General features: G+C 42.3%; 1 protein-coding gene across 1 annotated transcript; it reads right to left on the bottom strand.

The window, feature by feature from the left end:
• Positions 1-5,833: 5,833 nt before the first annotated feature.
• LOC147903614 (uncharacterized) lies at positions 5,834-9,462 on the bottom strand. The gene is made up of 2 exons (XM_087372538.1): positions 6,570-9,462; positions 5,834-6,405 (listed from the first exon to the last, which is right to left on the bottom strand). Exons 1-2 carry the CDS (start codon positions 9,406-9,408, stop codon positions 5,939-5,941), a joined length of 3,306 nt encoding a protein of 1,101 aa, XP_087228664.1. The 5' UTR covers positions 9,409-9,462; the 3' UTR covers positions 5,834-5,938.
• Between the last annotated feature and the right edge of the window lie 314 nt (positions 9,463-9,776).

Here is a 9,776-nt window from a genome sequence, read left to right as displayed (position 1 = left end):
TAGTAGACAAGCTAGAATGGCAAACTGCTATAAATGAAGAAATGGAAGCTTTGTAAAAGAATAATACTTGGGAATTATGCGACCTTCTACCAGGAAAGAAGGCCATAGCAAACAAATGGGTATACAAAGTGAAGTACAATCCAAAGGGAAGTATTCAAAGATACAAAGTCAGACTAGTTGCAAAAGGATTTACACAACAATATGGTCAAGATTATGATGAGACTTATGCTCTAGTAGCAAAGATGGATTCCATATGGTTCTTGATATCACTAGCGAAACTCAGCAGATGGAATGTTTATCAGCTCGGTGTTAAGAATGCATTTCTCAATGGTTACCTAGATGAGGAAGTCTACATGCAACAACCAATAGGTTATGTTGAACCAGGAAAGGAGAGTAAGTTTTGCCATCTTAAGAAAAGTCTCTACGGCTTAAAGCAAGCCCCCAAAAGTTGGTACAGTAGAATTGACAAGTATTTTGTTGATCTGGGATACATGAAATCCAATGCAGATCATACTCTCTACTACAAAGTTCAAAGGGAAGACATTACTATTGCACTTTTGTACGTAGATAATCTGATTGTGATAGGAAGCAAGGATAGTTTCATCAAAAAGCTAAAACAAGACTTATTTGCAGAGTTCGACATAAAACATCTTGGACTTATGCACTATTGTCTTGAAATTGAGTTCTGGAGAGATTCAAATAGCACCTTTATGAGTCAGCTCAAATATGTTGACATTCTCTTGAAGAAGTTTCATATGGCAGATTGCAAGATTGCAGTCTCCCATGGAACAAAGTTTGAAACTTACTAAAGATTCAGAAAAGCCTATAGCCAATGATAGGTACTACAAGCAGCTCATTGAATCTCTTATATATCTGACTATCACACGGCCAGATATCAGTTATGTAGTAAGCTCACTAGAACAGTTTATGGCAAATCCAAAACATTCGCACTAGAATGCAGCCAAAAGAGTCTTGAGATACATCAGAGGTACAAGACAATTTGGAATAGAATACAGAGGAAGTCATCCAAGGTTGCATGGATATTGTGACATTGACTCTGCCAGAGATCATGAGACCAGGAGATCGACATAGGGATATGCATTTTTCCTTGGTCAAGGTGCTAAATCATGGTTGTCAAACAAATAGCCAACTATTTCTTTGTCTTCGATTGAAGCTAAATATAGGGCACTCACTACAGGTGCATGTGAGGCTATATGGCTCAAAAGACTATTGTCAAAAACATATTACTTTGATAAATCAAAGCTAACAAAATATCTTGTGGTAATCAATCGGAACAAGCATTGGCCAACAATCCAGTATATCACTCTAGGACAAAGCACATTGATGTCAGACATCACTTCATTAGAGAAAGAGTGTTACTTGTTGACATCACACTACAGCATTGTGATAGCAAAGAGAATGTTGCTGACATCTTTACCAAACCACTCAGTAAAGAGCTTTTTGAGAAACACCGACAAGCTCTTGGTTTGACACAGAGGAAGTACATTCCCATTAAAGGGGTGTGATGGAATGTAATGTTCAGTCCTTCTTCGATTCCCCAGAATCATCATCTTGAGGGAAGGCCTACTTCATGATGTTGATCTTGAAGGAAGGTGTTGAGAGACCATGCTCAACATCATGTGATTATATGTGAATAGCACTAACACATATAGAGTGCTATAAAGGAAAGGGTTAGATGCCCTAACCCTAACCCTAAATGGATTTGTATATATTCTACATTTTCAACTAAATCTAGTGTACAGTTAGTCATTTGTGGTGTGCTCTCTAGTTGTGCCCTCGCTCCTCATCTCCACTCTTCTCCTCTCTCCTCTTCATATTTGTTCATTGTTTCCTTGCAATGAGACTATATTTTCTTAAACACTATCTTAGTCATCCTCGTCCACTACTCCAAGACACCCGAAGATGTGCTCATGCATGTCTAAATCCAATTTGAAGATACTATTTCCCTTGTTTTGTTGTGGCACAAGTTGCATCTGGAACTTAATAGCTCTTACTAGATGAGAGTACACAAAAGTTTGAGGATTCTTATGTAACAGTTTGTAATTGTGGCCTCTCCTGGATGTTTTTTTGTACAAAAAATCTCGAGCTACTCATCCCACTTCTCATAGGTTGTTATCCAATTATCCTTAAATGCTTCCTCAACCTTGTGCTTAGGTTGTGTGCACTGCAACACAAAGTATGGGTCATCTTCCTCGTTCTTCCCAGAGGCAGCAACAGTTCCAAAGTTATCCCCCTCTTCTAGACGATCAGTGAGGTCATCGAAACTCTTCCCAAATTGTGGCGAGTTGTTGTTTGTCTCTCCATTGTTTGCCACTCCATCTAAACGTACAGGGAAAAATTGAACTTGCTCCCATGTCTTTACAGTTGCAATGTTCTCACAAGTGTCATGATCCCCTATGATGCCACAATTGAAAAGCCCCATATGCTGTGCGAACCATGAACTCCTTTAATTTTCTCACAATCGTGCTGGCTTCTCCTTTGCATTTCATTCACTTTCACTTCATGGAACACTCTTTGTACGACACTATTCTTAAGGCTTTGTTTACTGTATGTTGAATGCACACCTATGGAGAGATTGGCTGTAAGCCATGTTACACCATCATGGGCATCATTGAGCTTTTCTTGAGTGCATGTTAATTGGTGTTTAAATAGAGCTGTCTATGTTCACCCTTGCCATGGTAGACCCAAAGGAATTCCACATCATGTCTAGACCGGTCAGGGATTTGAACCTTGAGACAAAGTAGAATCCATGGGTTGATTTAAATTGAGAGGCAGCACCATCTGACCACACCAATGAATGTTGTTTTATATTTTTTGCATGGGGATTTTCTTTTTAGCCATTCCCAATGTAGTAAAAAAGCATGCTATACAACTAAGATGTCATGTTCCCTATCATCTGAATTGTAGAAATGGTATGTGTGTTGCACTGACCTAGACTCCTGTGAGTCAGCAACAAATTGGCATCAGTTGTAGAAGAATCAAGCAAATGACTGTGCATGATAAGCACAAGAATTGTTATCTGCTTGTTGTAACAGTGAGAACTTTGTATCTCATTTTGCTCTTGAAATGAATATTTTTCAGTGAAATCTATGGCAGAGACAATATTGTCATGGGGAAAATTGGCAAGGCACATCTTGAATTGCTTATCCTACCAGCTGGTTGTAAAATTGTGAAGCGCATATTTTGGGATGGATTGAACCACGTGACCTATAAGCTACCTTAGCTGAGTGCTCTTATACGATAGTAGCCATCTCTTTTTATCAAATCCTTCAATATTGACATTTTCAAATCTCCTCCATTTTAGAAAAACGTAGTTGTCTTTGCTCATTTCATTTGGATAGACATGAAATGTGTTCTTATCACATCAACCACAGGTACATCATCACCAACATCTATATCTATCTTTTGAACAACAGGAATGGAACTTTTCTTCTTTTTCTTCAGGATGCATGCTTCACATGCAACATAGCACTTGTAATGCTTTAACGGTCTTGTTCTAAATCCTTATTCCATCACTTTTTGGTCTCATGTTCAAGTTTGGAATGTGTACTACAACTTGAAGACAAAGTTTGTCGAATTTCATTGAGCAATGGATAAGTTATGGGTCATGCAAGATACCTATATACAAAAAATTCCCTGAACCTCAACAAAAATGGCTACACCCAGGCAAACAATGACCCAGCAAGATGTTGTATTGTTGCTAGAGCACAAAGTTTGATGCACCGTGGTGGCTTCTTGCATTAATTTAGACAGCTAACGTAATTTTGGATTATGTTAATTCGCGTGGCTACTTTGACCTTATATTAACTTATGTTAATTCGTGTAGCAACTTGAAAGGGGTCTTATCAATTGGGATTTTCATTGAAAGTTGAATAGGGCCCCCAATTTGAAAAAACATGTCAACTAATTAATTAGTTATTGTGGAGGGATAAAAAGGGGGGAGGGAGAGGGGAGGGATGGGGTGGTTTGCATGGCATGCCACGGGCTCTCTGATCAATGATTATGCATGCAATCATGTTTTGGTTGCACCACGATGCGCTCGATGGTTGCTGCGGAGATGGAGCTCATGGTGAAAGCGATAGCTAGGCATTGTAGTGTTCTGGAAGCGAAGGAAGGGGAGGACGATGTGAAAGCTGAGCCTCCGATGTGGGTGATGGAAACACCGGTTGATGCGAGTGATGGAGTGGCGATGCACAGTGGGTAGTGTAGGTTGTGTTTCCCGCTGAGGTTTTGCTCTGGCGTTGATGTTTTGTTTTGGTGTTGCAGAAGGAAGAAGAGGATGGGCAGGTCTGGAAAACTGAATGGTCTAATCTTTTTGAGCTGTGTCACCGTGGGAATCAGAGGTGGTGATGTGGAGGTGGGAATACTTTCCAATGTCGAGGAGGCTTGTTTGTCGGGATTCTGTGCAGTGGTGGAAAGGAGAGGTGCATTGTCTCATTTGCACCTGCAAATGGTAATTCGTATTTCTGCTCCCTGAATAAATTGCTTCAGAAATATGTGTAATGCTCTGAAGCAACATAATATGCATACATATCACGGTATGCTTGGGTACTGCTTAAAGGATTACGGGCAGCCTCACTTCAAGAGTGTGTGCAAAAATGTTAGTTATAAGGATTTGCAAGCGGGGATAGAGCTCTATGTGAGCTATGGTGCAGATGAGATTAAGAGCTATGTCTGTTTAAGTAGCGTGAATATTTTCGACCGCTTGTTCATGTATTGGAAATTTAAGCTACGTTGCAGATTGGGTATGCCTTTGAGCAAATGTCTATTGAAGATGCTATGGTCGGGACAATACTATCCTTCTGCCGCCTGGGTGATTCCTTGACATGGGAAAGGAACAGACGCACAAAGAGCCCAGTGCCTGTGCAAGTCCATGGTTTCACCGTATGCTTTGACTGCCAACGATGTTAGTGTGATTTTCTTTTGCTGCGACGCACCAATGACCTGCTTGCGAGCAGACCAACATGTTAACGGTACGCTTGATGCCCCTGAGATTCACATGATCCCATCTCCACGGAATGAATATCCGACTGATCCGATCGACGTCTCGGATCACAGATTTCTGCTCGCAAGTGAGAATCCCTTGATTGCGAATGGAATTGAGACCCTGGGTTCTTTGTAAAGACATCATCCTTGGAAGGAGCCCACTTGAACCGACCCAATCCTTGACCAACAACACTCGTTTGCCTGAGTTTTTTCCCTTGATAACCAAGTCCAGGAATGGCACAATATCGCTTGAGTTTTGTAAAGGCTGCATCTCCGAAGTCAGCTTTTTGATCTTGATGTAAATAGTTCTCCAATGGAATGAATAATAAAGTTTGCGGATTTATGTTGATGATCTTCCATGCCGTGTCCTGTTCGATTGATTGAATGCTATGATTGAATTATTTTGTTGATTCGATGTTTATGAATTTGCTATTGTAACTTATCTTAAGAATGGGATTAATGATTTAATTAAGCTATGGGGCTCTGTTAGCTTATGCTAATTGTTAATGTTAGTTATCGTGTTTATTCATTAATTGTATAGAATAGGAGATGTGACATGAAGGTAGAAGTCACGGATGTTCAAGGAGAAACAGTTACTTGAACTATATAGTCGAGAAGGTAGACATAAGACTCAGAGTCACAAAAAATGGTATTTACCTCAAACATGAAGCTAGAAGTGAGGGGAGAAAGAGCTACTAGAAAGACATGAACTATTGTGGTGTGCTAATACTTTGAAACTACATCATAGGTTTTTCAGAGCAGAAGACTTATCTCTAAGCTTCATGGAAGAAAGAAAAAAATGACTTTACATCACCAACGCAGATAGAACAATTTTTGTAGCTTCATGGAAGAAAGAAAAAAATGACTTTACGTCACCAACCCAGATAGAACAATTTTTGTATTGGATTTCTTTCTGTGCAGCTTTTGCAGCTCAGCTAGAACTGTAATAGGGATGAGCGCCAGAGAACGGCCCCTTCTGCTGTTTGTCTACTTGCAACAGCATCTCTAAAGTCTTTACAGTTTGTGCCGTCCCTGATCCTGCACCGTTTGTATTTCTCTTGACAGCTTTCACCATTCGTGATACATCTCTCATACTTGGTCTTATCTCTGGATTCTCTTGTACACAGGTTAAAGCAATTCCCATTAATTGTAGTATCTGTGCTTGCATTATGAGTTGCGAATCGTTTTCAACATCGTTTGATGTACTTGCCAGCAGTGTGGAATCCACTAGCTGAAGAGCTTCTCCAGGAAAAGCAGCTCGCACCCACGTTGGTAGAGAGAGTCCATTCTCAGTCACGGCGTCATCTGTGGGACACCTTCCAGTCAACATCTCAAGAATCATAATGCCATAGCTATAGACGTCCCCTTTAGGACTGACTGTATTTGCATAGGCATACTCTGTGTAGCAAGACACAATTAAAATCAGGAATTCTCTCTGTCACTCCTACGTTGCGCGAACTGCAACCAAAACCTGATCGGTGCAGAGACAGTTACGTTTGTTCTTTTGATAAACATCGATATTCTAACTCGCAACTTAGGAAGGTGAGGGAATGATTACTTACCAGGAGCTATGTAACCAATTGAACCCTTGAGAGTGTGCGTGGACGTCTCCTCCTTCATATTTGGATCGAACAATCTGGCAATTCCAAAGTCAGCAACATGACCAACATTATCTGCGTCAAGAAGAATGTTGCTGGGCTTGAGGTCGCAATGCACAATGGGCTTCAGAGATCTTCCATGGTCATGATGCAGATAGGCCATTCCTTCTGCAATGTCGATTGCTATGTCTAGGCGCATGTTCCAAGTTAGTTGGCCAGACAAATCACCATGAAGCCGTTTATCTAGACTTCCTCCCGGCATATACTCTAAAACTAGAGATCTTGCTTGAAGAACGGGATCGGAGCTGTAGCTCAAAATCTTGACCAAGTTTCGGTGTCTTACTCTGCCTAAAGTGTGGCACTCCGCAAGGAAATGCCTCTGAGGCACTTTGGGATTGGAGTCGTTTCTTAATCTCTTTACGGCAATCATCCTCCCGTTTTTTAGCTTCCCTTTGTATACTGTGCTGAAACCTCCGACACCAATAATGTTCTCCTCATCATAGTGATTGGTTGCCTCAGCAAGCTCATCTGCAGATACCTTCAAAGGAAAATGAATGAACTGTCCTGTAATTTCTAGCATTTTCGAGCGTTTTGAGCGTATCATCCACCACATGAATCCCATTAGCAAAAGACTTGTGCAGATTCCGATGGAGAGTGCTAGGGCCAAGGTTGGAAACTTTTTTGTACGGGGGACTTGTGGCTTTCCACACTCTTTGAACACAATAGCTCCACAGAGCCCAGGATTTCCCAGGAAGGACGCGGCCTTGAGATGCTTGAAGACACCTCCGCTTGGAATAGGACCTGACAAGTTGTTGTTTGAGAAATTCGCAAATGTAAGAGATGACAAATTAGTCAGAGTAACTGGTATTGGACCACTTAAGTTATTAGACGAAAGCTCGAGTGTAGCAAGGCTTAAGAGCTGTCTTCCAAGTGATGGTGGGATCGCCCCCTGAAACTTGTTGTGTGAAAGATTCAAAGTTTCAAGCGCCCTACAATTGCCGAGCTCAACCGGAATAAGTCCGGAGAAGTTGTTCCATGATAGATCAATAAGGGTTACCATCGCCATCCCTGCAAATATCGCTGGCGGTACACGTCCAGATAACATATTGCTCGAAAAATCAAAACTGAACTGGAGGTTGCGGAGGTTGGCAAGACCCTCAGGAATGCTACCTGTGAGCATGTTCTGGGATACACTTAGATGCAGCAACTGGAACAGGTTCCCTAGTGTTGGAGGTATGCTTCCTGTCAGGAGGTTGTTATCTAAGTACAGGTATTGTAACCGGACAAGTTGCCCAAGCTCTCCAGGGATAACTCCACTTAGCCTATCGTTTCCGAGTGCTAGCATCCCAAGCATGCCGCATGCAGCAATCTCTTTCGGGAGAGATCCGTTGAAATCATTAGAATCTAGAAACAACTCCTCGAGACTACTGAGTTTGCCAAGGGTAGCTGGGATTCTTCCTTCAAAATTGTTAGTTTGAAGAACAAGTATCAATAGGGTTGTAAGGTTTCCAATGGTGTCAGGTAGGAGGCCGTTGAGATTGTTATCTTGCAGAAAAAATCGTTCCAGATGCTCGAGCCGACCCAACGAGACAGGAAGGTTTCCAGTGAAGCTATTAACCTGTAGTAATAAGGATTGCAGAGAAGAGAGGTTTCCTATAGAATCGGGGATCTCCCCGTTCAAGGAGTTATCCCCGAGAACAAGCGCTTGCAGTTGTGTAAGCATGCCCAATGAGTTGGGAATGCTTCCTTGGAGATCGTTATCATCCAACTGCAGCACTGTGAGGGAGGAGCAATTGTGAAGAGAACTCGGAATGCTACCAATGAAGGCATTATTTGCCAGACTGAGGGACTCGAGCTTCTGAAGCTCACCGAGTAAAACAGGTAATCTACCTCCCAATCTGTTTGAGGATAGATCGAGTAATTGGAGACTAGAAAGGGATGTAAGGGTTTCTGGAATATCTCCTCTAAGAACGTTGTTTGACATAGTAAGTTGGACCAGGAAAGAGCAATTCGAAAGGGACAGAGGTATAGTTCCGGAAATATTATTGGAGTCCAAATTTAGCCGGATGAGGGATGAACAGTTACCTAGGGAGAGAGGAATCCCACCACTTAAGAAGTTGTTGCTCAAGGCAAGCCAGTCTAGTCCCTGAAGTTCGCCCACTGAATCCGGTATATGCCCAGATAAATGGTTGAACTGAACATCTAGCTCGGCGAGGGAAGAAATGTTACCAAGAGAGAAGGGTATCCTGCCACTGAAGGAATTATTCCCCATGTATAGCAATTGCAGTTGGGGAAGATCGCCAAATATTGCCGGTATATTTCCAGAGAAGTTATTTGAATCCAAATCAAGCCCGGTGAGGGATGAACAATTCCCAAGAGAGAGAGGAATCCCACCGCTTAAGAGATTATTCCCCACGGCCAGTAGTTCAAGTGTCTGGATCTTGCCAAGTGACTCCGGTAACTTGCCAGCAAGCCGATTGGAACCCAAATCCATGTTGGTCAATGAAGCGCATTCTCCAAGCGACTCAGGAATGCCTCCATCCAAATTATTTCTTCCAAGTACCAATATTCGAAGATTAGACAGGGATCCTAGAGAGGCTGGAATAGCACCAGACAAGTTATTGTCAGATAAGTACAAGCTGCTGAGGGAAGAACAGTTACCAAGAGAAGGGGGAATGCTACCGTTGAGGCTGTTAGAGAATAAATAGAGAGATTGCAGTTTGCCAAGAGTGCCGAGAGAGGGGGGGATAGGTCGAGTGAGGTTGTTTTGGTAGAGGGAGAGGATTTGCAGATTCGTAAGCATTCCAAGAGACTGAGGAAGGGAAGCTAAGAGGTGGTTTTGGGAGAGGTCGAGGTGATTGAGAGAGAGATTGAGGTGCTTGAGATTGGGAAGGAAGCCCAATTGAGGAGGGATAGGTCCTTGGAAGCGATTTGCAGAGAGGTCGAGGGAGGAGAGAGTGTGCAAACGCGAGAGAGACGGTGTGATGACTCCAGTGAGTGCCCAGCCCGAGAGATTGATCATGCCCACAAATACAATATGTTTCTCCTTGTTGTTGAGGAGCGACTCGCATTTCACGCCTATCCAACCTTCACAATAATGCCTCCCACTGCTCTTCTTCGGCCATGAATCCAAGACGTGATATGGGTCGCCTCGAATTTGGCGCTTGAATT

The sequence above is a fragment of the Dipteris shenzhenensis genome, chromosome 3 (assembly GCF_047967505.1).
Source record: "Dipteris shenzhenensis isolate YYH24624 ecotype China chromosome 3, Dip_SZ_1.0, whole genome shotgun sequence".
NCBI lineage: Eukaryota > Viridiplantae > Streptophyta > Polypodiopsida > Gleicheniales > Dipteridaceae > Dipteris > Dipteris shenzhenensis.
The sequence above is the reverse complement of the archived record's forward strand: the minus strand, read 5'-3'. Positions and strand labels throughout refer to the sequence as shown.

What these genes read in the sequence shown, in the direction of transcription:
- LOC147903614 (XM_087372538.1), bottom strand. Translation starts at nt 9,408, where the DNA reads ATGCTTACGAATCTGCAAATCCTCTCCCTCTACCAAAACAACCTCACT. An exon ending in AATTGGTTACATAGCTCCTG is followed by an intron (nt 6,406 to 6,569) that starts GTAAGTAATCAT and finishes CTTGCTACACAG; the next exon opens with AGTATGCCTATGCAAATACA.